Source organism: Aptenodytes patagonicus, chromosome 1 (genome assembly GCF_965638725.1).
Source record: "Aptenodytes patagonicus chromosome 1, bAptPat1.pri.cur, whole genome shotgun sequence".
NCBI classification, from domain to species: domain Eukaryota; kingdom Metazoa; phylum Chordata; class Aves; order Sphenisciformes; family Spheniscidae; genus Aptenodytes; species Aptenodytes patagonicus.
In genome coordinates this window covers 144179135-144206808 of record NC_134949.1, presented here as the reverse complement: position 1 = coordinate 144206808, position 27674 = coordinate 144179135, and the positions used below count along the sequence as shown (strand labels likewise).

Below are 27674 nucleotides of genomic sequence, written 5' to 3'. Positions count from 1 at the left end.
TTCTTGAGAGGGAACATCTCCATACATTCCAATAATTATAGAAATTAAGACAAACAGTTAGAGGAAGCAGACTCCTAAGCTTCTTTAGTTATTATCCATTTTTAAATGGAAGTCCAAGAACAATAGTCTTATGTTGCAGCATTATATCATAACTTATGTATCTGCCGTTCTCATGACTTCTATAAAAGTAGCGCAGCACCTGCTAAGAGAATTGTTCCCACCCTGCTTGGAAGAAACAGCAAAGCGTTGCCTGTACATTTCACCCAAGAAGAGTGTTATTGAACCATACATTTTAAAAGAAAGATACATTTTAAAACACACCTGTGCTGGCCTTGGGAAACAGCTCATGAGAAACTACAGTTTTGCTAGCAGCTAATGTGCCTTCTCCGAAGACATGATTTAATAGGAATGCTGAGCTGTTCACACAGGGGCTCCTGCTTCACTGGGGTTTGACCCTTTGGAAGCTGAAGATTCATGGGCTTGTACCTACCTCTGTGTAAATCAGGAATATCTCCTTTGAAGTCAACAGAAGTAAAAATCTGGGTGAATAAAGGAGAATCAAGGCCTGGGGCTGTCATCCCTGCCCTGCTGCTTTTATTCAGGTTTGGATTTCAAACATATAATTGCAGTATTTTTTTCCTGTCATTTGGGAATGTGGATTGGGGCTGAGCTGTAACAAAAGGAAGAATAGGTGCAGACTTGCTTTGCAGAGCTGTGGCATGGCGCCAGGGCAGGTAGCGGTGGCAGGTTTCTAGCTGTCCTGTCGCTCTGAACGCTCTCTCTCAGCACTGCTCCAGAACTCCCTCCTTTGCTACCACCGTCCCTCTCGCAGGCAGCAGTAACAATGACATTGTTGATCGCACTGTAGTAGAAGACTTCATGCCTTCCTAATACATTGTCATGCTTCTAAACCAGAACTGCCTCACCGCTGATGGTATTCAAGCCCATATCTTTCCTACATCATCTTTGTGAAATATATAAGCCTCTCACCTTGAACCGGTGTCACCATTTGTGCTAGAGTTCCTTACTTAAAGCAAGGTGAATCCCACCTGGGAAAGTTATGTACTTGGTCAATGGCTTAAACATCAGTCCACACATTGGAGGTGATGTTGCAAAGGTTATGGTTGCAGCTGATGTGTTCAGCGACCTGCCAGAGGCACATGACATGGTAGGGCTCGCTAAAATAAGTAACATGATGAAAGATTTTATTACTTACAGTCTTACTAACATGGCCTGCACTTGAATCAGAAAATCAATTAAAAAAAAATTAAAGAAACAGAATAGTCGACTCCAAGAGCGGAGTTAACGCAAAAGCCTACCTCAGAAGAAAACACTTGCACCTGTACTGTTCAACTCCCACACGAATGACAAATCAGCCTATCCTGGCACAGAGATTTAGGTACACAGATACCTTAAGCCTCACAGTCCAAACCAAGAGTCTCATTCACGTTGAAGCATTGTTAACATCATTGCTCTTTAGTCTTTTAGGTTTTGTATATGAATATCAAGTGCTAAGTCAAAGGTTAAAATGTAAAGAGAGTTTCTTTCACTTCAGAAAGCACAATAAAAACAAATGGCTCAGCATAATCTGGAACACCCACCATCAGCTTTTGGGAGTGACCAGGGCTTTTCCCCATGCGGAGAAGACGAAGATTAAGGCTGAAGTTCAGAACACTATGCTGAAGATGCTAATTTCTAACGGGGCAACCAACCCAATAACACAGGAAAAGGCTGCATTTTACATTCCTATATCTTAATACGCTCTTCCACTACTGGAAAGATCAGTATGTGAAAAGACATTAGAGATGGTGTTACAAGAAAATTGCCAGTACAGAACTACATAAGCAACCTGTGCACATTTTTGTTTATCACTAGCGTCCCAAAGCTGCCCCACCGACGGCCTTCAGGCCAGGCCTGCCCTGACCAGTTACTGAGATGGCCCAGTGTGTACTTTCTGCGTGGATCCAACACTTCTTCACTCCTAAACCAGAAATGAAGACAGTGTTTCCAATTGAAACAAATAGCCTCAGTTTTGGTGATACAGATAAGAGCCACTAGCAGTTCTCACTTTGTTTTGGTGCATGGGCTTGTCTGGAATTTGTGCTACTGTAACTAAAAGCAGAATCTGGAAACTACTAGGCATCTGTTTTATCAGAATAATTAAGAAAGAAATACTGTGTTCGATGTCAAATAATAGTTTAATGAAATCTCCCACAGCCAGTAGTTCTTCATAGTGCTATAAATGCTGGCCATCTCAAAATGAAATGGTTAAATAGCTGACACTTTGATTTGTGCTGTCAATAGTGTCCTGTTGCATTTTCTAACATGGAAAGAATATAGTCTTTGCAATTAAGATGCAGGATTAAAACAGATGATGCACACTGCTGTTTAGTGACCTACTATTGCTAATATAACGAAGAACGTGCATGTGTTTTCACCTGTACTTGCCGATTTCCAGCTTTTCGCACTGTACCCACACCTGAGGGATTTTTATGCTTCCTACCCTTGGGACCCACTGCTCAGTGGGGGTCTCTTCGCTGAGCAATTGAGAAATGGGATACCCAAAGCAGACAAAGAATAAACTCCTGGCAGAAAATGCAGCAACTTCAGCTCTCTCAGTGCTCTCTGAAAGCCAACAACAGGAAACTACACTGGGCTGGAGACAGTCTACTAAATAATTTATGACATACAGCACATTCCTGAATGACTTTTTCCCCATTAGGCATGCATTAACACATGGGAGCCTAACACATGGAAAATCTTATCTGGCCTCAGAGAGAACGAAGTCCCCCGCCGTTTCACTACCTCAAGCTAGACAAGAGCTTTGACTACTCTGAGCCAATGCTACTGTCTTCTAAAGAGATTGTCCTACAGTTTGCTCTAACTCCGCTGAATCCCAACTTGGGTTTTAAATACACCTTTGAAACAATCATTATACCAACACAGGCTTTATCTACTACATTCATTGCTTGCATCTCAGCAGACTATTACCTCAAAAATCTGCCTTTCTTAAACATGGCATTATTCAATGCTACCTCATTCCTAGTCACAAAACTTTCAAAAATCAGGGGAAACTCCTCATCTAAGACTGCACGCTACATTAAAGGACCATGTTTTATTTTTACACGAGGATTACCGTTCCCCCAGATTTCAATTGATTACTACGGACCATGTAAAATGCCACAGACCACAGAAGCTACATTTCTGAATGGATGTTTTTATTGATTAATCAGGCATTGAATCAAGTATTGTAAAATAAACAGATTTTGTTCATTAAAAAAATGTCCAGAAGAATATCATTCATAGCAAACTTGTTTCCTCATAGTCACACAGAATATGAAATTGTCTGAGAAACAAGCAAAAAAAGAACACCTGACTAATTACTCTCAGTCTGTGTGTGTATATATGTATGTATGCATATACACAAATTACACACTATATTTGTGCATATACTGGTGTGTGTGTGTACCCATACATACGTATACATGTATACACATATATGCACAAAAAGTACTGACTGAATGAATAGTCCACTGGAGAAATGTGGCTTAGCTCCAAATGAAGCATTCTGTGTTAAAATAAAAATGATACATCAAGGCCTGTAGATAACAGACCATTCCTTTTCCATTGGCCAAAACCATGATCTGTCTTTAGACTCACGGTCTATCTTTACAATGAAAATAGGTGAGATCACCGGGGATCTTTCCAAATTCATGGTGTTACTTCCATCCAGCTCAATCTCTGCCAAGATTGTACGGCCAAACACTGAACAGTGTTTTCAGTTTGTCCACTACTGAAATCAGCTTCTAGATTTAATATTTCTGGCAAAAGAGAAGATACACAGCCTTGCCATGTGTACTTTGGTAATATACCCTTTCCTTTTAGGCAGAAGCTTGGCAATAATCCTACATTAAAACTCCTTTCCTTCTGCATCTTTTTATCACTGTTTTGCATCAGTCGTCTCCTGTAAACTCATTATAATAATTTTCATGCCATCTCAGCTACCTTCCAAACATCCCAGGCCAGATCATCTGGGCAACGTACTTCAGACTGTATTAGTAGCATTGTGATCGATTATAAAATGTAATGTTTGGGGATTTATTTACTTTTTCATTTTTGAGGGTATACATTTCTTTATTATTAAAACACTATGATAAACACTGCAGTTCACTATATGTACACATTTTTGCTTATTTATGTCAACTCTGGAAAGATCAGTGGCTCCTACCTGTGAACCATGGGATGCTGCCTCAGCTGAAAGCCATGGTACCAGCAACATACTGTCAGACTTTTCTCCATTTAATTCAGCATTTAGCAGGGCATGTAAAGGGGAATCAAAGGAACATGGATAGGCATTTATTTTCTATTAAAAAAAAGGAAAAAAACAAATAGGCATGTATGTATTCCTCATCTTGCTCATAAGTTTTCTGCATCATCATAAGGCAAACTGTAGTACAGCTTGGTACCTGGAGAATCAGTATTTAAAAAATCTGAAGCTGAGCTTGGGACCATTTTAGTTTGGACCCACTAGTGAACAAAGTGCATTAAGGCATCCTTTTCAAAAGACACCTAAAGCATGGTTATAAATTACTGAGCAAATCTTTTCTTAAAGCCGGTATTCAATTTATCCTCTTTCTACACAGGCAGATTTTCACCACTTGCATAGTAACAACAAAACACTGTAAGAAAAACATTCTTTTAAAGTTGTCATATGCCTCAAGCATCTCCCAAAATGATCATTTATACATAAGCATTGTAGTAATTACAAAGGGCTTCTATTCTGCAGAAGGAAAAGAAAAAACATGCACCTGATCAGCTTTGAGATAAAGTAGGTACAACCTCTATTGCCTTCACTGAAGTTCATCCACCAACACCAGGATGAACGTAGGGGCTGCCCGTGCAGATTCCTACTGCTGCTGAAAACTTGTTATTTACTCCTCATTCACAAAGCGAACTGTGCTTTCCCAAACAACCCAGGACAATGATAACTATGAGCAAACCCCAGCTGCAGTGTTTCTCCATACAGCCCATGTAAAACAGATTTCCTTGCTTTGTTATAGAGACTACATAATATATGACAATGAAACATTTGTATTTAATTTAAAATCAATGGTAAAGTGGCGCATATGTCATTTCCGAGTTGTTGGCTGGGCTTGCTATGTTGAACCTTGTAAAATCAGCAATAAGCATTCATGTCTACCATCAGAACCACGACATCTTCCATTACAATCAATCCTTAAATGATGCTGTGCTTTATCAAATTAGTCTACAGTCAGACCTTGGATTGGCTGCTCTCCTCCAGTGTTGCTGATTCTCAGAGATGGTACCAGTCTTTCACATCCTCAGTGATTCTACAATGTTTCCCAAAGATGAAGGCGAAACGCTGGTAGATGGGAAGGCTGCCATCAATAAAATAAATCACCAGATGATTTATCCACTCACATTTCTAGGAGATATTCCACATGGTTTTTTTATGAACAGAGAGAGCACTGCCCTGTGAACAGAAGTAAATTAAAATTTCTTCTTTTGCTGTGTTGGCTACCTGCACTTCCTCACTTGTTTATTTTTGTTCTTTTTGGTCTGCACCCTCCCATGTGCAAAGTAGAAATTAGGAGATCTCACACTCAGTAAGACTGGTAATGAGAGCACTAGTATTGGCACGAATAAAACCTGCAGTATACTGACTTGTCCACTGCGCAGTTTTCATCCTTCCAATTTCCTGCTTTTATCCACTGTAAAATAAAATGATGTAAAGGGCTGATGAAACTTTAATTAATAGGACCGTCAATGTGCAAAACAAATAAGTCATTTTCCAGGTGTCCAAACCAGGCTTTCCCTTCTCTCTCTCTTTTTTTTTTTTGTTTTTATAAATAATTTATAAATCTTCCTGTAAGAGACTAAATACAAAACCAACCAAACAAAACCAACTTCAAAAGAACGTTCTAAGATATTATTAAAGCCACTTTTTGTCCTTCCGTACAAAGTACACTGTAAAGAGATATTCTCCCCCTTTCAGTTCTGGCCGGATTGGGCAGTGACGGCCGGGATGCTGCGCGATCCACCAGCTCCGGGCAAGCTCCTGTGGGCAGCCGCCTGGCCGCCCTGGGAAGATGCGTCATCCTACCTTTTGGCTTTTAGCAGTCATGCGAGCTGCTCGGAGGAGTCTAGGTGGTCAGGGATAGGCAAGCCAGTTATAATGGTCAAACACTTATTCCACACAGTGAACGTGGGGCACACCGGCTGCCCAAATGTAATGTCAAAAGTGTAAAGGTGTAGGGAGTTCAAAGCATCGTAAAAAGCAAGGGAACCGTTGTCATAGTCCAGCAAAATCCCGACCCGCCGGAGATGAGGCGCTGGCTCGATGGGGATTTCTTTGCTGTTGTGCCGCACCACCCACGTGTTATTGCAGCGGCACAGCACCCAGGAGGCAGAATTCTTGCCGATCCACTCGTGCTTTGGCGCTGACTTGTAGGAAATACCAATGGCATACCTGGAAAACAAAAAAAACAACTCAAGGAAACAAATGCTTCCTGCCACGTTTGTCTCTCAGTGACGTCAAACTCCAGAGGACTCATTGGAATGCCCCAGCCTCTTACTTCTGCTGGTTAAGTTCTAATTAAGTGATGTTTCACTGCAGTATCTGCACAGGCTTAATTAATGTTTTTCCCCATTTCTCTTAGGGGTCTGAGAGGTCAGGGAAACTTTATTGTCCCTCGTATTGTTTGTAGTTTGGCTGCTATGGTAATTTTTTGGAGCACTCGCCTCTGGTATTCAAAAGGAAGATTGTTGAGTACTCAGCAACTCAGAGTTTAAATCACTGGGCCTCAAACTTCCACTTCCAAACAGATGAATACAGAGGAATTCATTGATTTTAAAATACACTGCTATCTGTCAGCTAATCTGAGCTCTCCTTGCTCCTTTAATATATGGCCCAGAAGAAGGAATGCAAGAGTAAACATCAAAGGACACATTAAAAAAAACATTTTTGCCATTCCCAAATATGTTTTGCCAGATGTTGGTGTGGTTTTTAGATTCAAATGAGCATTTTTGAGAGTGGGTTTTGGGCCAAGTGAAGCAATTGTAGGTGAAGACATTTGCTCTGCAAACCATAATTTATGGCAAGATGTGCAGGGTAAAAGGATTGTGAAAATGTTCTCATTAATGGACACCGGGGGCAAATACCTGATTTCTCATATATAACAGAAATGTAAAAGTTCCTCACGTTCTAGAGACACTGCAGTATTTGTTGGGCTTTCAACCAACAGAGATTAATGTGCCATAAGTTACTCTATTTCCATTCCTTAGCGTTGGCACAGGTAAACAGCATTTTTCTTGTTTGAGACAGTGGGCATACCCGAAGACCTTACTGATTTTTCCACTCCATTAACCTCCATCATGACTGCTGCCTTTGAATCCCAAAGGATGACATCTCTTCCACTGACTAAAGGGCCCCTGAAATCCACCCCTGTATGACACAGAGGATCATTGAGGAGCGGAGGAATGCAATCCTCCATTTCCTGCCCCTTGCTTCGTACCCTGGGGCACAGACCTACAGCTCTGCTGCTCCGCGCCCCCTCCCCAGAAGCAAATCTGACCTCCACCCCTGTGAAACTGGATCATCAGATTGTCCTCATACTTATTTTTTTTTTCTTACTGAAGGACGCTAAGATCTTTCACGTTTAGTAAAGAAATGATCACACTTACAAAGTTCGCTCTATTGTATAAACAAGATGAAACTTTCTAAGCTCTCCAATTCACTAAAATCTTAAAACGTACTGTATGTGGGTTCAAAAACCAACCATCCCCGGACATGGAGTAAAAGTCCTGTGAAGGCCGCTAAATATAAAGATGCTCTATCTGGCAGATTTAGTTCCAGAGTCCAAAAGTGCTGAAGACTGGGAAAATAGTCTGACAAACGATGTGAAAGTATATGCTTGTCCTGCTCCTGTACTGTTTCCCATGCCTCTGCTACTGGTCTCTATCAGAGAAACTGTGTCAGGACCTGCACGGTGTGAACTAGTGATTCTTTTCACATATATTTTTATATACATACCACGTACTCCCGCTTATGACCACTTCCCAGTAATGCCGCCCGCTGTCAATGAACACGTTGCCAGCTACTCCGTAGCTCCCCTGGCTCGTGAATCGCTCTGGTGTGTGACTCTTTTTGGAGGATGTTTCATCACGTTCCACCGTCAAGTTATCATGAGACACTTTCAATTTTCTATGAGCAGATTTGGGGTCCAGTTTAAATGGCTGACCTAGAGAGGCAGAGACAAAGATGGCAGAAGAATGGTTTGGCTTTGATTTTGAAAAGGAGAGTGGATTAGCGAGCCTCTAAGAAGCCTGCAAGATTACAGAACCATATTAATCTCCTCCTCTGAAGCGTTCTCGAGATAGACTAACTTATTCTGCTCCCTGCAATAGCTAGTTTGCATTGTCAGTTTACTGTCACTCTCATTGTGCACTAACTTCCCCGTGTCGATAATCCCTGAAAAGAGCCCTGCATAATCATCATGCCCATTATCTCTGACCTAGAGGTAACCCGAATACTCTAATTCTTGCACGTAATTGAAACCAATATACATGCTAATAAAGGTCTGAGGGTTGCTTTTTTCACAGCATATTAGATTTAGAATAAGTTACATTCTATTAATTCTCTAGGGATAAAGCTCCATAACAACATCTTCATCGTTTCTACAAAAAAGTATGATTTCAAATCCCACAAAACGAGTTTGAAAAGAAGAAGAAGCACTAGCCTTGTCTGTTCGTTCACTCACAGCTTTATTTATAACAAGCACAGTCAACAATTCAGGATCGCTTTGGAAGGATGCCCATGTGGTGCTGGATACTGTGCATTAAAAAGAAGGAAGTGAACTGTAACTTGGTCCAAATAATATGGTGTAAAAACATTACTGAGGCTGTTGCTCTTGGCAAGTATCTTCGGCTGTAGCACAAGGTTTGTAGACAATAACAGGAAGCTTTTTGGTAAACCAAACCCTGTAGATATATAAAGCCCGCCACAATTCTGACAGGCTTGCTCATTGTGTCAAAAAGCAGAACGATCATTTACCTCCACCAGGAGACAACTAGGAAACTATGACTCCATGAGTGGTCCAGCAAAGCCCTTTTCCCTTCTGACTGTCTTTCATATCAAGGGGAAAAAAAGTGTAAGCGGAAGGTTTGATGACATGAACAGAAAACAGAAATGAGCGCTCTCATGAGGCCTGTGTCAGGCATTGACACACGTACATCAAATAAGATGTAAATTGTTCAGAGTTTATGAAGGAACAGTTAAGCATTTCTCATGCAGTAAACCTGAAAGCATTAATGTGGGGGGTAAGAAGAAATTAAGTCCATCTGAACAGTGACAGTCAATATGTGTTGGTTCAGATCTCTAGCCACTCTGAAAATACAGACATTTAAAATGGGAGATGATTAAGGCAATACTAATTCTCAATTAACATTATTAGAGATGGGTCAGGAATGAGATAAGGAGGACTTTTAGCTTTAGAGTTATCATCTACTTTCATAATATGTATTTACTTATGGATTATGATCAAGTATAAAATGAACCCATTGGAAAGTATTTGGGGCACATTTTACCTGCTTTTTCTTACCGCCCGGTAGCAGTAAAATACCTACAGCCTGGCTCTCTAACTGGTTAGCAGCCTTTGTGTTGCTGAAGCGGTATCTGAAGGATGTCTTTCTCCGTACTGAAGTGTATCTGGTCACATAATTTCTCAGAGTCACCTGAGAGATTGCTTTTGTGCCACACTGGGTCACAAAGAGACAAAAGGATAAAAGATTGCCATTTCCAAACGGGTTCTCTGGTTATGCATTTGCTTGTAGGTTACCAGGTTTAACAATAAGCAGATTCTTGGTAGCAGATGTGGGGTTTGTATGAGCAGCTTTTACACAGAAATGCAAGCCAGGTTAATAGCAGAAAGGGGAAAATGAGAAACGTGTACGTGCCATTCCCTGCAGCCTCCTTCTTGCAACATTCAGTATCGCCCCTCTTCGGGCACCCTCCCCTACAATAAGCAGGTTTCAGAGGGTGCACAAATCCCAGTGTTCCCTATCCAGTGCTCAGAGCTGCCTGTGATGACTACATGACTGAGGGACTGGCTGGGACACAAGAAGAAACAGGCTGAAAACCAGTCTTAAAATTGCTATACTACATCTGCTAATAATTTGTGTAACCATTGTTTTTTTGAAGTGGGATCTCTGACTACTCTACCACCTTGTTGAACTCCATAAAAAACTGAGGGGATGGAGCTAAGAAAGTTTTCTAGTGTCCTAAGAAAGGGATCATTTTGGAGGATAAAATTAAACTAGCAATTATCTTATGAAAATTATACAAAAATAAAATGTTTTATTGCAAACATAAGAAAAGGTTTTGCTTTGTAGAGGAAAAAGAATAGAGAGGACATTAAAACAAAACCACAAAAGAGTATTTTTCAATCATTTCACATGTGATGGCTCTGTTCCTAAATGATATTTCTAGTGACCAAACCTCAGATACATCTCTCAAAAAAAAGTAATTTCTGCCCTACTGAAGACTCTGGCAGTCTTGAATTGAGTTAAATAAGTGGCTTTCTTTGTGGGAAGCACTTTAAACAAGTAAAGCTGCTCTGCGCTCTTGTATCTTCCAAAGATCAAACCTAAAAAGGAAGGCAAGAAAGGAGAAGAATGCGTGCGTGCCGGATCTCACGTTACTCACTGTTTGTCTTGAGCTTGCCAGGCTCGCTGCTTCTGCTGCCCGCCTGATTAATGGCCTTAACAATGAAGATGTACTTAGTGCCACTCTGTAACCCGTGCACTGTGTAGTGGTTCTGTTTGATATTGGGAACAATCATCCAGCTGTCGGCTGAGTTGCATAAACCTGCAATTTCAAACAAAGCACAATAGTTATAACTGACTAAACGCTTTGTAACAGAGGAACATTTAGAGCACTCCTGAGCACCCAACAACCGATATGAATTTTGCTTCTGTACCTTTTAAAGTGGTGTTACATTTACCGAGTCGCTACTTAATTCCACTAACTCATTTCGTCAGCCCTCAGCCAAGGTACCTTTTAAGTTCTTGCGATGTGAACTCAACCATAAAAAATGGACATTTAAGAAACGACTCAGTGGAGGCATGAGCAGTCTGAGTTTTTTCATATCCCAGCACAAGGAATTCTTTATTGCTTAAGAACTAGAGGATTATGGAGATCCCATCAATCTCCTGTTTGGATTAATGAACTCAGTTTAAGCCTCAGAAAACTAACATAAGCAGTAAAGCTAGGAGGGCTGGGGAGGCACCTTTGCTGACAGTCCCCAGGTATGCATTCTTCAGGACCTGAAGCAAATCATGGGAGGCCAAACAGGGTAGAGCGCGGGCGCTTTGGCTCTTACACTCCAGACTTTGTCAGGATGTAATCTAAGCCAGTAAATTTAATGGATGCAACTTTTTGATTTATGTCCTCATGGTTAGATGTCAGCTGGGGAAGAGCTGGATCATTTTCCAGTTACAAACATTTTTGGGTACGTTTGATGCCTACCACAGAAGTATAATATGTAGGAAGTAAGTAAAGTAAGTGAGGAGCAATATCATCTGCAAAACAGGAAAATACTCCATTGAGATGACCTTATTCATCTACATAAATTTTCCCTACTGTGATATAACTGCAATGGCAGTCGATCACCCATATTACTTACTGCATGTTTTGAACAGCTCCTGGCCTAATGGATCCCCAGAGTCTGATAGCTCTCTTATTATAAATGTTTACATAAATAACAAATTTAACATTCATGAAGTGCATATATTTTCACAACCTTTTATATAGCTATACAGCTAGAAAAAGATAAATGCAGATGGAAGTGTATGCATGCATGTGCATATGTAAGACTGGAAAACTTAAAACAAAAATGCTTGACTGGATTAGGAACCTGACAGACTTCTTGGACTCTGCCGTTACTGGGCCTAGAACATGTTATGAAAGCTACTGTGTTATTAAAAAACAGCTTTCAGCTTTTAACTCGTGTTTTACCAGCAAACCAGTAAGTACTAGTGAAGAGAATCTTTTAGAAGTCAGTAGTAATTTCAGCTCTACAAATTAGGCAACACAAAACCTTTATGTAAAGTAAAAATTAAAAGGCTACTGGACACAAAACTTGAAATAAAAAGACCTGTGATACAAGTTTACAGACTCATACACAATTCATAACCATACTGGGATATTACTTCCTAATTTGGGATATGCTTTTCACAACAAAAGATCGTTAGAAACAGAACTCATACCCCAACTTTCAACCTAAGAATTATGTAGCTTTTGTCTCAAAGGTCTCTTATATTACCTAGCATGCTTGAGAGGCAGGCAGCTATTCATCCTGCTGTGCAAATGGGTAACTGAGGCACAGTTTCAGGTGGGATTCCTATCACCTTGTCACCTAATGAAGAGCTGCAATGCCTAACATATTTTTCTGGACTCTGGGGAGAGGTAGAAATCAGCGACTAGTTTCTATCACTTCTCCAGGTGTGAACATCCTACCACAAGTGCCTCTCCTTTCTTGCCCACAGAGGCAGCCTAGGTGACCAGCATAGGTAAGATCTCTAACCAGGTATCTGAAATGAGGTGAGATGAACCCCTCCCACCACCCTGATTTGAAGTCTGGAAGTCTAAGCCTGTGGCTGAACTCACATGTGGGTTGTGGCCTTTGGACCATGATTTACCAGAATGAGAACATTTCTTTGTTGCAGTTTCCTGGTGTAAAGTGGGAAAAAAGAATTCTAGGATGTTCCTTATGCTTCAACCAGTGAGCATCCTGACCACATGTAGCCTCCCTAAATATCAGCCACAAGGGTTTCAAACAGTTTGCTACATGTGGATAGAAGCAGCAAAGAAAAGCAACCTTGCGGCACTGTTTTTCTCAAGACTATTGAAAAACTAGATCATATAGAACCATCATCTGTCTACCTCCTGAAAAAAAAAGAACCCAGTGTTATACACCATGAAAACCCCAGTTGTACCTAGCACCTGTAGTAAACTGCTTATAGCAACATCAGTCCACATCTTGTTTCACTGAACCATACCTACTGAATGATACCTATTTTTTTAGTCTGGGTGTGAATGGGTTTCCTAAGAGGAAGAAAGGAAAAAAAAGCAGCAGTTTTCTGGCATAAAATATTTCACTGAATGCTCAGAGGAATCCTCATCTTTTCCCAATAAAAATTTGCCACAGGTATTAGAGTGAAGGCACAATTGTTCTGTAGCTGAACTACCACATGGATTTTGCATTGAGACCATCGCTTACCTGGCTCATAGGTGCTATTGCAAAATAAGTGTTAAGCTAAAATAAAACAAAATGAAGCACTGGATTGAGAGGGAGTCCAGGATGACCAAGGAATCCCTAACTCAGATGCCTCTGATGGGGTATCAAATAACATATGACAGTAAGCGGTATGAATCCAGACAGGAGTCCTGGAAGTGTCTTCTCCTTCCACAACCACGCTTCAGAAGAAAAGGTCTATGGTATACACAGGCCATATATAAATAAACCCTTATTCAGACACAGAAGTGCTCAGATTTTTGCTAAATGATCTGAAAACTAGATTTGTATCAGTCACTACAACTCTCTAAAGGGCACATTTTTCAGGCTTGCATTACACTTTTTATGTTACCCTCCAGAGGCTGATCGCTCCTTAACAAAGTATAAAACTTGGATCTAACATATGAAGGACTGTACAGGTACAGATGCATTGCTATGAGTCTCCTCTCCAGTCTATCCTCTCCTCCTGTGTATGTGGATTTATACATACCCAATATGCACTAGTCTGTAAAATATTCACACAAGGTAAACTATTACATTATTAAATAATCTAGTTAATGCTCAATTTAGATTTCTGTGTACAGAAGTCAGAGCCACAATAATTTTAGGTATTGCTATATCTTGGCTTCTGCTGCTGGGGCTAATGGCAAAACACTTGCAGGCAGGTGTAGATTCATCCCACCTGACTTTGAACAAAGAGCAGAGTTTCTGAGTTAGGACCTTACCTACCCTAAACTCTCTGCACGGTCAATAGAGAGAGTTGGGAACTCTCCGTTTGACCTGACTCATGACCTAGGGGAAGGCTCTATCCTCTTTGATGACACAAGACACCTTGGGTTTCTTTTCCTTGTCCTTCCAGTCTTAGGCATCCCAGACTACCGGCGTACAATAAATGTTGGATGTGCAGTGACTGACTCGGTTACTTTGCTCGACAAACCTTGCTGTCCCAACAAGCCCGGCTCTTGCCTATGCTCAGTGATGTGCCCATGCGCTTCCTGACTGTGAGGTATTTGATAACAGGCTTTAAATGGAACTTTCATTCAAAAATCTTGGGAATGAAGTTTTGATGGTGTCAAACTACAAGTCCAAAATCCTTCAAAACAGAGAATAGTAACTAGTGTCAGCCACGTTAAGCTTTTAGGTATAAAAGAATATTTTGACACCGCGTCAAAAGAATTTGTCTCCAGTTATGCCCTGTCAGGACAGCCTTTCTTCTCTGAATACAAAAGGAGATGATTAAGAAAGTTCAGGGAAATGACCAAGCAGCCTGGTAACGCGGGCATCCGGGGGTAGCGTTTGCCCTCTCAGCTCCCTGCCGGTGGCAGCAGGTTAAGTGGAAAAGCACACATCTTCTCCTCACTGGCACAGCAGCAGGAGCTAAGGGTCTCCTATTGTACCCACTCCTAACCCGTGCTACATTCAGGTTTCTTGTTTCAAAAACCCAGGGCTTTTTACAGAGTAATGCAGGTGGTAAAACAATGTATTTTAAAACTGTAGCCTACAAAAATGTAGAGAATTTAAATTACATCCTGGAATGGTGCAGTGAGCACAGTGATGTCCGTACAGGATGTGTGAGTTTTCAAAACAAGTTTCTCAGAGTCTGGAGGTAATAATTTGTACAGCTATTTCCCTGGTGTTGGCTGTTGATGCACTTTAAAAAACAGATGGGAAAAATCCCAAGGTGTAAATCCTCCTAAAATTTACACTGGTAGATTTTAATAAAATGTATCTTCTTGAAAACTGGAAAAGGAGCACAAAAGTCATGGGAAGGTTATTTAATCTCTTGAGTATTTTAATTATTTTAAAATGCTTTATTTAAATAAATTATTACAAATTCAAATTGGTAGAACAAATACAGTAGGTGAAGGTAACAGATAGCTCTCCACCCCCACTTTGCCTTCCCATGTGGAAGAAAATAATATATGCAGGATTTCTGCAAAACACATTGCTTTTTTTTTAAGAAAAACACTCTTTTTGTACTCTTCAAGAGGCAGAAGTTTCCTTGATTTTATCGCAAACTTGCTTTTGTGCCATTAAAACATACTCACTAAAATCCTCAGTAGCAATCTGAAGATTGCAAGGAAACTGTTTTTAATAAATTAAAGCTTCCAGAAACAGACAAAAGCTAGAATATTCAAAAATTAATTGGTGAATCATAAAATCACTGTTTTTCATGGAAGCTTGGGCTCCTAGTTGTCTTAGATCCTTCAACAAAATTTTATCCTATCTTATAGGAAGAGTAACCATGTAATACTGGGAAGGTTCTGACAGTACACTGTATCTTAATACAGTGAATTTTAGTATTTAGCTGATGAAACTAACTAACCTAAATTCCATTTACCAGGAAAGAGAGAATTATTTACTGCTTTTTGTCTTGAAGAGAGAGATGTGTTTTTCATGAAAACACCTTGTATTGCAGCTAGTAAAAAGCTGGGTGTTTAAATTTTAACCTTCCTGAAGCACACTAAAGCAATTCCATGATGTTAAAAAAATGCATACTCAATAAATACTTGAAAATTTATTGAAATGCGATAATGAAATTATAATGCATGTTAGCTAGCTAGTGACAAAGTCATTTTAAAAGCCTTTACAATATTCAGATTGCAGGTGATTAGCTGCCTCTCAGAAATGCAAATGTGCGAATGGTGTAACTCTGAGAACAACTGCTTTAGTAAAAGCCTGCTTAATTTGAACTTCTGTATTGCTCTTAGGCACAGAACAGGGCTGCCAAGCATTTAATAGCCAAGCATTTTGGCCACATTTGGAAATAATCCTTCCTGTATGAAACAGGATTCAAAATGAAATACTCTATTTGGACCTTCTCCATCAAATGTTAACTCTCCAATTTTTCAGTTAATAAAAAAGAATATAGTTGATTACGTTGGATAGAAAATACACTAGAAAAACATATCATTGCTTGTTTTTGTTACTGAATTCTTAGCAATCTCTGAATGATATATGCCTCTGGTAGGGGAAATGTACCAAGGAGTGGAAAGTGCAGTCAGTCTGGCTATGTGGTTTTAAGAAACGGATTCCAAAAGAACAGCCTCCATTAGCACGGTAGGTGGGTATGTATGCAAAGTGATTCCTATTGTCACCGGGGAAAAAAGCTTGTTGGTTTAATGCAGTACTTTAGCTACTCCCTCGTGACTAATTCATAGCTACAAAAACACAGAACTGAAGACAATCTATGAACCTGTTTACATTATCTGCTACAGGCAACACACAATACCAATGGAAACTTTTTGGGATATGACAGGGAAATTAAAAAAAATAATATGTGCAACAGCATGCAAATGCCATAAATAGAAAGAAATTTGTGCTAATCCAAAATCTATTCCATTAAAACAGGATTTTAAAAAAAAAATCACCTAGCTTCATTTCATCAAAACATGAAGGCTGCAGTGCAGCGCCTGCTAAGGCCGCTTACAGTGAGAAAATAGCGCTCTCTGTTCAACCACACTGCTAAGGTACACTCCGATATCACAGGGACAATCTTGGAAAGTCATTTATAAAAGTTGGGATATTAGACCCTTCTGCAGGACAAAGAATATAATCCAACAAAGTGAAGAAACATCCAAGCAGTGTTCTGAGTAAAATCAGGATGTTAATGGGCAAATCTCCAGTACCAGTGGAAGCTGGAATGAACTGGGAGAGTCCCATGTGTTAGAAACCCGGGCAGATCTGCAGCAGCTAGATTTGGTGGGAACATCTCCATTGGAGGTGTTCAAGTCTACATTAAATAACGAGATTAAAAAGAAGCTTTACAACATTTAGAAAACCCTTCCACATATACTTACATGTGCATGCATTTAACGTGGGTTAACACTATAGCTTTCAATTAAATTGAAACTAACAGCCAGGATTTTTGTGTAAGAGCTAGCTGCATTCAAAAAAAAAAAGGGCCAGTTCTTTAATTTCTTTCTACTGTCATTTAAAGTCTTCAGAGCATTTTGTAAACAAAGTTTCTTACAGTGTTAATTTGTTTTCTCTTCAAACTTTTAATGACACCATTTTTGCAAAGTGATAAAATGAAAGTTCAGACTGCACACTGAGCACTTCATGCTATACCCAAAAATTATCATATTGAATCTCTGAGAGTAGGCTAATTGATACATGTTTTGCAGATCAAAGCTTTCACCTCCACATGGGAAACCTACAATACAACCTAAAAATGAAATACCTTGTTATTTATTCACTAGTAAGCAAAGAGTAAAACCCCACATCACAAAGGTGTGGAAATGGCACACCTTTCTGCTGCCGTGTTCACACGTAATGCCAATAACTGACTTGCATAAAGTCTTCTAGTATAAAGCCATAGATAAAAATGGGTTAGAAAACAAGCAATGAACTGTGTTATCTTTAAATCTTGTCTGCTTAGTAGTGATTAATCAGGGAAGCTTTTCCTTCCTTATCTACCTTGCTCCAATTTGTTCCAAATTACTATTAGACCTTTTTGTTATCCAGCTTGCTCAGATGTAGGAGCATGTATTGAAGGTTACTTGGTCTTTCCAGAAGTCTTAAATTTTCCAGTGTGTTGTCCAAAATTAGGCTGTTTAGCGAAATACTAAATGGAGGTTTTGGCAAAACACTCATCAAATTTTCAATAGTCCACCTTATGTTTTAGTCAATCCTGAATACCATAATATATTCACAGTATGCTACTTAAAAATGGTGTTAACAAGCCAGCACATGAATCCTCAGATATCCTTTCAGATGGCTTGGAAAACTACCTACAGTTTAGTGATGGAGAAAATGAGGTGTGCACAGCAACAGAGGAGTCAGTGCAGGAGTTTGGCTCAGTACTGAAACTTGGCATAGACCACACCATTTTTCCACTGACATAAAGCATGTAAACATGTCCAAAGCACTGACTTTCATCAAAGTATCTCAACAAATCTTGTAAGAAGAAAAACACTTCTGCGCTGGGTCAGAGCTAAGCCTATCCAGCTCAGTGCATGCCCGGGGTATCTGATGGTGCACAAAAGCAAGGGCGTAGGAAGGTGTTAAGGAACAGGGAAAGCACACAGCGGTCATTTCTCACCACGCTCTCCCAGGCCTCAACAGCTTACAGCTCTGGGACTTCCTGAGCCAGGAGGAAGTCTCTGCACCTCATTGTTCTCAGTGGATTTTTCTTGCATGATCAAGAACTCAAAAACACAACAACCCTCTGTGGCAATGAGTTCCCAATTTAAATACATGTTGCCTGAACAAACTCCACCTTTTGATTGATTTGGTTCATTTCAGAATCCTTGTTTCATAAAGCAAGTACATGTCAGCTAGTGGTATTCCCGTTAAACACACAGGGAACAGGAAGAAGTTAAATGACTTCTCCAAATTCATAGTCAATGATCACTATGCACTGAACCCAGAAGTGTTGACTTCCTGGCCAAAGATTAGACAACATTGTTTTCTCGGAGGAATAGTTATTTAACAACAAAACAATCCAAGGAATAATCAGTAAGTTTGTTCATTAAGGAAAGTCACAGATTCAAAACAGAGAGTGTATTTAATAAAAAATGTGCTACAATACAAAATATAAAGCAATGATTGTTAATGTCATTATAAGTCGAACAAAGTTACCACATTAGTTGTTGTTCCACTGATGTTTGCTGCCTTATCCTTCAGTATACTAACTGAGACCTATGCTTTGTAGCCTTGAAGACAGTAAAAATCAGAGGGAAGGACTTAATCTGTATTTCTGACAAAGGTCCAGTTGTCCAGGGTATCTAAATGGCAACGGGGCTGCAGTTCTAACTAACGACCCATTCAACACAGGCTCCCAAGTGCCTGACTAGCCCAGACAATGAAACTGAGGTCTTTGTCCCTGCTACATCTGCAACAAGGGACCTAGGACGCAAGAGACGAGCCCTGTTAACATAGCCAATACTTGTGCCTTTGGGAATATGTGCTGGTTTTAGTCTTCGAAAGCTCCCACTACATGGCACTCCCAGAAAAGACACAGGAAATTTTAACTGAATTAATTCTGAATTTTAAAACCTTTTGAAATCATTATTGGTTTGGATTTAAAATTTTGGCTTTAAATCTTCCTAGAAAATATTTTCCTACATTTATATTTAAAGACACTTGGTTTACAGAGAAACCATAAGGAAACAGAACTAGAAAAGAGGTGGTTTATACTTACTAACAACATTAGCTTGTCCGGTGAAGATGGTGTACTGCAGCTCGTAAGAGACCACACTGAACTCGTCATCCGACGTCCAGTGGACAGTAATGGTATCATAAGAAGCTGTACAGAGCTCTTCTCGAATGGTGGGTGGGTTGGGAGCTGTGAGATACAACAGAGGAGGCTTACTGACACAATCAGTAAAATATTTCCCTTCTCACCTGAGATTAGGGGATGCATCTGATGTATGAGTTTGTAGCTATACCATCCAACAGACTTTTCAACAACTTTTGGCTAATTCCAGTAGTAACTTTGATTATCAATAAATTGTTGCAAAGGTATTCTTACTATCAATATAACCACCTAGGAACTCCAGATTTTGAAAATATTTTTTATTAAAGTAGCTTTAGTTTCAGATGCCCTAGCAGAAGTGATGTGTTGGTGGTCATGTTAAACTGTGATTAAATAGGTACAATTGACATGTTACTTTTTCTAGGATTGTTTCTGACCATCACACCACAATTATCAGTTTCATTGATGCATATATCAAGAGGGAGAGTCAACACTCTTCACTGTTGACTTGAAAGCAGTGTTTGCCTAGCCTATCTTACCAGAGGTTGGCACAAGTGGTATTTAAAAAATATAATTTTGGGGAAGCCTCCAAACACCCATGCTTTCATGCTCAATCTTCTCCTCTGTCCAAGTTAATTTTTATTTATTTCCTAGCTATCCTTCCTAATACAGATGCATATAATTTCTGTTGACCATACAACTCACTTTTTTTCAGCCTTATATAAAGAGTTCTTATAACATCATGACTGTATGACTATTACAACCTAATCTTTAATGTCACTGCTAATTAAATAATTCTAAAAGACAATCCAAACACTTTAATAAAAAGTTGTCCCTCTGTTTCTTTTTTTTTTAATCAACAAGCAAGATCTCTGTGTTGCAAGCTATACATTTTTCTCCCATATTAACACACAGGTTTGTTTTAAAGACCTGTTTAAAGAAGTGAAACTTGAAGCAAACTTCTTAAGTCTAAATTTTCCTTGTTTGCATTCTTTACAAAGCCAAACAGCTAAATAAGAAACAAATGAGTCTTTCTTTGAAAGACTGGTGGGCCTTCCTGCATGCTTGTCTCAGTGGGAGCCTCATTCCTAATCATCTTCCCTACATGCCACCATCATGCAAAAAAACCCCAAACCCTTGTGCTTAATAGTGTTCCTCCTAGCTGTCACAGAGTGAGGCAGGAGGGCACTCAAGCTGAAACAACCACAATATGCCTGTATTAAAGGAAAAGGAAGGCAACTTTGAATGGTATTTTTGCTATCAGCTCTTTAACTTCTGTTAGCCACAAATAATGGCCTCGAAAAAAGTTCCTCTGAAGGAATTCCACTTTTACTTTTGCAACATCTTATTTTTATGAAACATCTATTTTACTTTCCATTAAGAATTTTTATAGTTCATGTCCCCGGTTTACTGATGTATGTTCCCAAGGATTAAAGTGCAGACACATTTCCAAGCAGCCTCTTTCAACCAAGGGGCATAAGGAAACATTCAAATGTGTTTCATGATATGACCATGATTTGTGATGCTCTAAATATTGTAGCACGGAAGCTTACCAATGCCTTTTTTTTTTTCCTCAGCAGAGGAACCCTTGGGACAGATGGATATTAATAGAGAGAGAAATGAACTAAAATAAGAACAGTCATCCAGGAGGGGAATATAAACAAAAGGAGGAGAAAAAACCCCTCAATCTTCCGGAAAGATTAGTGTTGCAGTTTAGAGGTTGTGTACTAACTGAGGCCAACTAACTGTTGTGAAAGCTATGCAGTACTGCGTTGGTCCTATCAGCTATGTTTCAAAAATGTATCCAGCAGAACAATCTACAGGAGCTATTTTTTTTTTCTAGCTGAGGCTTCATTTTCATATTTTGCCTTTCCTTCAAAGACAGAAAAAAATTTGAGAAAAATATTAATCACAAATATACCAGCGGATCCATTTTGCTACTATTCAACTAAAGTCTTCAGTCGTCTGCACCTAACAGAGCAAAACCTTTTACTTGAGAAATGTACCTGTTATTACTACAACACAGATAATAAATATTAATTTAATGGAAAGCAACAACTACTGAAGGTTTAATGAACTGTAAACCACATTTCAATAGCACCTAAGTGTCTTCAACTCCTTTGAAAATGACAGCCTAAGTTCACTCTTCATATGCACACCTGGCTGGCCTTATGGCTGGAGATTTACAGGCCTTCATATAATGAGCATGACAGAAAAAAGAGATTTGACCTAAGCAGGACATCTTTTCTCTTGCTCTCGTGATTAACCCACACCCACCCGAGACTATACTGCATGAAATTCAGCTCTTCAGCAACACTCATTTCATAAACCACTCAGAATAAAACAAAATATACCTGCTTCTCCTGCAGACAGACAGGGAAGTCTACATGCAAATGGTCTGTTACGACTTTCAAAATAATGTAGAAGTCTGACTGCCAAATTCATCATTCCACAGCACATGCTCCTTTGGAGAGTGTAAGTCCATAATGCAATTAAAGCGATTGACCTTCATCAGTTATCTTCATTATTACATTTGATAGCGTGTGATTTGCTTGTCACATTTACTAGTACTGCTATGGAGCTCAGGTGCCACAAGGAAAGCTCTACAGAGACTCCAGAGCGATCTCAAGACTGCACCAGCACCTTCCCCTCCGTGGCCTTGATGTGGGTGTGCTCCACCACTGCTCAGGAAGAGGAAGCCCGGCATGCTTCCAGCACAGCAGTGGAAGACATAAAGCCTCATATCCACCCTTCGGTGCTGTTTCCCCATGGACAAGCAGTGATTGCCCATGAGCCCTTCCAGTCCATTTCAGGGTGAGGACAGAGCACTGACTCGCACCGGTAACAAGACTGAAGTTTGACAGCTGATGCTGTTAATACCCTCAGCTATTGGCGGCCTCCTGCCTACAAACTGCCACCCAATGTCAGGGAGAGCTAAAAAAATTTGAAGCAGCTCTTGAAAACCCCAAATTTACAGCCTTGAGCAGTGAGGGAAGCTGGAATCAGGGCCAGCAAACTTAGCAAGGTACAATGAAAGCTACAGTGGTTTAAGGAATTGCTTCCTAACATCTGTAGCTCTCCTTGGTCATGGGGTGGCAATCTCCATAGAGGACCAGGGCAAACATCTGGGATTGGTAACTGCTTCAGTCACGCTGACTTTCATCCATCTGCATTCATGAATCAACACTCTCTGACAAGGGTAAAAATCATTGCTGAAGGCTGTTTTAGTTAATTTGTGTGACTTCGACTCAAAACTGAGCAGGCACACTTAAACAGTTAGGAACCACACCTGAAGTCCCTGAAAGGCAATAACTAATATTAGAAAAGCAGTTTCTTAAATTTGCTCCCAGAAGCAACTGACCTTGCGAGTATACCTACTCCCTTTCAACCAAGTTAGTCTAACCCACCTTCCATTCAACGTCATCTGTGTGGCTTTTGCTCTGAAGCAGACTGAAAGCATTCACATGGTCCAGACACCTGAGAGGCAGTTTAGGGAAACTGCCACCTCTTATTGATGAATCAGCATGAATGCAGTGGCTCCTGGGCGACTATTGAGACTATTTTGAAATCCTTTCAGCTTGAGGTCACAGAGATTGACTAAAACCACCTCAACTTTCTTTTGATTGCTCGGTCTCCAACTCCCTGCTGGCATGGGGTGATTGACTTTGTAAGGGTTCCTTACTGATTTTGATACTGAGTAAAAAAACAAAGATCTAAGCCACCTCCTTGACTTAATGGTGCTAGAAATATTCACATTGCTGGTATGAACATGAAGGAGTTGAGGAAGCTGAACCTCTCTCAGCTGTTCATTACTGGCTCCATGGTGTATCATGACACTAGGCTGAACCAGCATGCAGAACTTGAAAGGCACAGTTACATCAGATGTGGATACAAATTTGATGTGTCATGTCATGCATGAGTTGGCATCAATAGCTCAGTCATACAACCATGTAGACGTAGTTTTGGTTAGACCAGAACTGTTCAAAAACAACAGAATGAGAAGAGATTACACCCAAAGCATGAGACTGAGCTGGCTAGAGGTGGTTTTTGATCTTTTAATACTGAAAGGGTTAAGAGGAAAGACAGGTTGTGAAGGGTTTCCAGAATGAAGTTGTTTTCATGTGAAAAAACTGCTGGTATATGCTAGGCAATGCATATTTCTTAGTACAGTCATAGCTAAAGTGATAGATGGAGAAAATGTATCATTGTTTCAGATGGGATTTCTGAAGCAGAGCAAATTGCAAGGTCAAATAATAGATGTTCCTGCAACTGATTTCAAAGTATTAAGACACAGAGCAAGTATTTTTGCTTCACCATGGATAAAAAAAGCCCTTATGTTAGTAATATTGTGCAGAGAGTTTGCAAGTCATATGCATTGCCTGGATCTAGCAAGATACATGTTTAGAAAAAGATGAGTTCCAGATGAAGAGTTTGAGCAACTGGCAAGATAAGAAAGCTTTCAAAAGACATCAAGGCTATATATACAAAGGATAGAACAGTCAGAGGAAGATTAAGGGTATTGTTTTACTATACTGAGCTTGACATCTCAATGTCTGGCTGGCAACTTTCAGAGAAATATCAGAGATTTTCATTTGGATAGCAGAAGCTTTGGACAGACAGCTATGTAAATGATAAGCACAAACTAGTTAAATTTATATTTGGGAAAGAAATAGCCTAGGAAGAAAGAAAGATGCAAACTTCAATATGCCACATAGAAAACTGGGGTTGGGGAGATGGAGGATGAAGAAGATCTGACAAATAGTACACTGGGAAGAACCAAAGTAGAAGAAAATCTCCAGAAGATAACCAAGGTCAATTGCTTCGAAGGCAACTGACAGCAGACACAATGAAGCTGGAATTCAGGCTTTGACATTTTGTTCAGAAGCAGTACGGATGATCGACATAATATAGGCTTCTTCACTTGATTCACAACACAGATGTACCACTAGGACTTACAAATGGTCTTCATTTTACTTAACTGTGAAACATGATAAAAGTAAAGCCCAATCCACTCTGTCACACAGTTTTCAGTTTAAGATCTATGAAGAATCCATTCATCAATCTGAAAGGGGTAAAATAAAATAAATCTTCCTCTAGAGTTTCTGAACAACAATAGAGAATAATCAAGTGCATTTGACTCTTGGGACTATACATATACACATATATATTACATATATACATATATTTACATAAACATATTTTAACTGTCTGCATAGCTTGTATTTTATGCTCAGATAATTTGGACATGTGTTTTGGATTTTGCCATTGCAGCCATATGCTATTTATTAACGTGAAGAAAAATAGTACAAAGACAGAGCCAGCTAAAGCTGTTCTTCACTGGGCATCAAGGGCAAGGATAAAAATGGTAGATTAGGAAAAAACAGCTAAACTGCTTGATACATTCGCAAGTTCCCTTAGACTGCATTGTGAGGAATTTTTCAAGACTGTGGATGAGGTAGGAAGAAGGCAGAGAAGGAGCTGTGTAAATGGCACAGCCAGCATGATGGACTGCAGAAAGGATCTTCATGGCATTGCACCCTGTAGCAAGACTACCCTTCATTTTGGTACAGTTACAACCTTTATTTTCTGCAGTGCACAGCAATTAGGCTGGTAATATTGACATGGGATGTGCAACGGGGAGAAGACCTGAGTGGTACAGGAGCAGACTGCTAGATGGAGTTCACCTCTCATAACTTTAAAGATGTAAACCACAATTATCTACATTTTAATGAGTCTCTCTAGCCTCTGTTTGGAGCCAGCTGGGAGAAATAGGCACCTCCAGAATGAAGTCAACTGACTGATATACATGCCTTAAAATGATGTGGTTATTCCTCTTCTTCAGCTACAAAGGAAGCTGAGGCTGATTATTTTACAGGTAGATTCCTAGGTTAGGGCAAATGAACCTGGCTTTTTCTTCATCCTTCCTTTCATTTCCTTGGCTTTTTATAATTTTGGGGTAAATACTCAACATGGTGGCAAAATTCCAGCAGACTTTGGGGAGAGGCAGACACCATAACATTTCACTGGTGCTGTATAAAAAGTTCAAGTGACTCTCACCACATTATTATTGTGTATTATTTACTTGAGTATGTGTTAAGCACTGATTGTATTCACCAGTTACACAGTGATACAGAAATTTCTTGCAGATAAAATCTCTCCTTCAGATACAGCAAGAACCCCACAGCTCTGTAACGCAAGGGTGGTGCTGCCCTGTGCATGCAGACAGCATTGCTCTTCCCAGTATTAATCTGTTCACTTACTCCCCCGCAGAAAAGCCAGAAACCAGCCCTCTGCATAGAAAAGATCCAGTGGTTGGCAATGAGGGGACTCGCGCTCTCACATTCTTCTGAAATAACATGGGTATATCTCCTGCAAACTGGGCTAAGAGAATGGGCCCAGGAAGTGTTTTTAAGTGCTTTTCTAACAGTGCTTTGTGACTTTCCTTGCAAATTCTCGCTGTTAACAGCAGATGCTTAAAGACCCTGCAAAATGAAAACCTACTCCATGCCTCTTCTGTTTTCAATTGAACTGGAATGAATTGTTCTAATTCTGGCATTGAAATCAAAACACCCTAAATTACAGTAATTTGTTTCTCTTTGTGAGTCATTATATACTCTGAGATCGCACATTACTCAGGCCTTCAGTACAGGCCTAATCCTGTGGGCTTCTTCAGGCCAAAGCTCTCCGTTAAGCAAGCTGGGGCTCTGCTCTGCAGAGAACCCATCCCACACCCTGGTGCAAAGCACACCGCGTGCTCTCTAGTCCCAGACACAGTGAGATCGTCCAGTTCTGTGATGGGGGAAATATACAGTATCACTGGCATGAGAAAACATCTTTCATTGCTGAGCTCTTGATGTTGATTGCTTGAACACCTTCTTGTTGCTCATGGGAAATCTGCCAGGCTGCAACCTGGCACAGCGAGCAGGCAGCCCCAAAGGAGAGGGTAACACGTGGAGCATCCGTCCCCTGGGAAATGGGATTTGGTCCCTGCTCTCCCTCCTCTGGCTGCTCCAGGCTGAGTTCCAGCTGTTCTTTCATTTCACTCTGCTGCGGTGTCTTTTAACCATTTCTCACTCCCACTTGCCCACACCCTGGTGGGGAGGAATGCAAGGACAGGAGGTAGCAAATGCATTCCAGTTGTTCTCTGTAGCACCTAATGCTTCCTGGGGCATTCTGGGGCTGCTAGGGGTAATATATTCAGGATTAAGAGGGAGAGTGTATTGGGTTTATATGGCAAGGTTTTGGCAGTGGTTGGGCTGCAGGGGTGAATTCTGTGAGAACAGACCAGGAGCTGACCCCATGTCGGACACAGCCAGTTCTAAGACAGACCCACTGCTGCCCAAAGCTGAGCCCATCACTGATGCTGGTAGTGCCTCTGTGATAACATATTTAAGAAAGGGGAAAAAAAAGGCTGTGCAGCAGCTGGGAGAGAGAGGAGTGAGAAAATGTGAAAGAAACAGCCCTGCAGACACCAAGGTCAGTGAAGAAGGACGGGGAGGAGGTGTTCCAGGCACCGGAGCAGAGATTCCCCTGCAGCCTGTGGAGAAGACCATGGTGACGCAGGTTGTCCCCCTGCAGCCCATGGAGGACCACAGTGGAGCAGTTATCCACACTGCAGCCTGTGGAGGACCCACACTGGAGCAGGTGGATACGCCCTGAAGGAACCTGCAGCCTGCAGGGAGGAGCCTACATGGGAGCAAGTTTTCTGGCAGGAACCATGGCCCATGGGGGACCCACAATGGAGTAGTCCATTCTTGAAGGACTGTACCCTGTGGAAAGGACCCATGCTGGAGCAGTTCTTGGAGAACTGCAGCCTGTGGGAAGGACCCATGTTGGAGAAGTTCGTGAAGAACTGCATCCCGTGGGAGGGAGCCCACGCCCGAGTAGGGGAAGAGCGTGAGGAGGAAGAAGTGGAAGAGATGACGTGTGATGAACTGACCACAACCCCCGTTCCCTGTCGCCCTGTGCCATGCGGGTGTAGGAGGTAGAAGAGTTGGGAGTGAAGTTGAGCCCGGGAAGAAGGATGGGGTGGGGGCAAAGTGTTTTTAGTTTTGTTTTTATTTCTCAGTATCCTACTCTTACAATTAATTGGCAATAAATTACATTAATGTTCTCCAAGTTTAGTCTGTTTTGCCTGTAGCAGTAATTGTTGAGTGATCTCC

General features: G+C 40.6%; 1 protein-coding gene across 2 annotated transcripts in view; it reads right to left on the bottom strand.

The window, feature by feature from the left end:
* Window positions 1-2987: 2987 nt before the first annotated feature.
* Window positions 2988-27674, bottom strand: part of MID1 (midline 1) — a 151430-nt gene continuing 126743 nt past the window's right edge. For both annotated transcript variants that reach the window (XM_076357719.1, XM_076357710.1), the window contains exons 7-10: window positions 19459-19602; window positions 10724-10885; window positions 8054-8261; window positions 2988-6490 (exon numbers count right to left, since the gene is read on the bottom strand). In XM_076357719.1, the coding sequence (XP_076213834.1) occupies window positions 6142-6490; window positions 8054-8261; window positions 10724-10885; window positions 19459-19602 (863 nt within the window). In that variant the 3' untranslated portion in view covers window positions 2988-6141. The remainder of the gene's footprint in view (window positions 6491-8053; window positions 8262-10723; window positions 10886-19458; window positions 19603-27674) is intronic.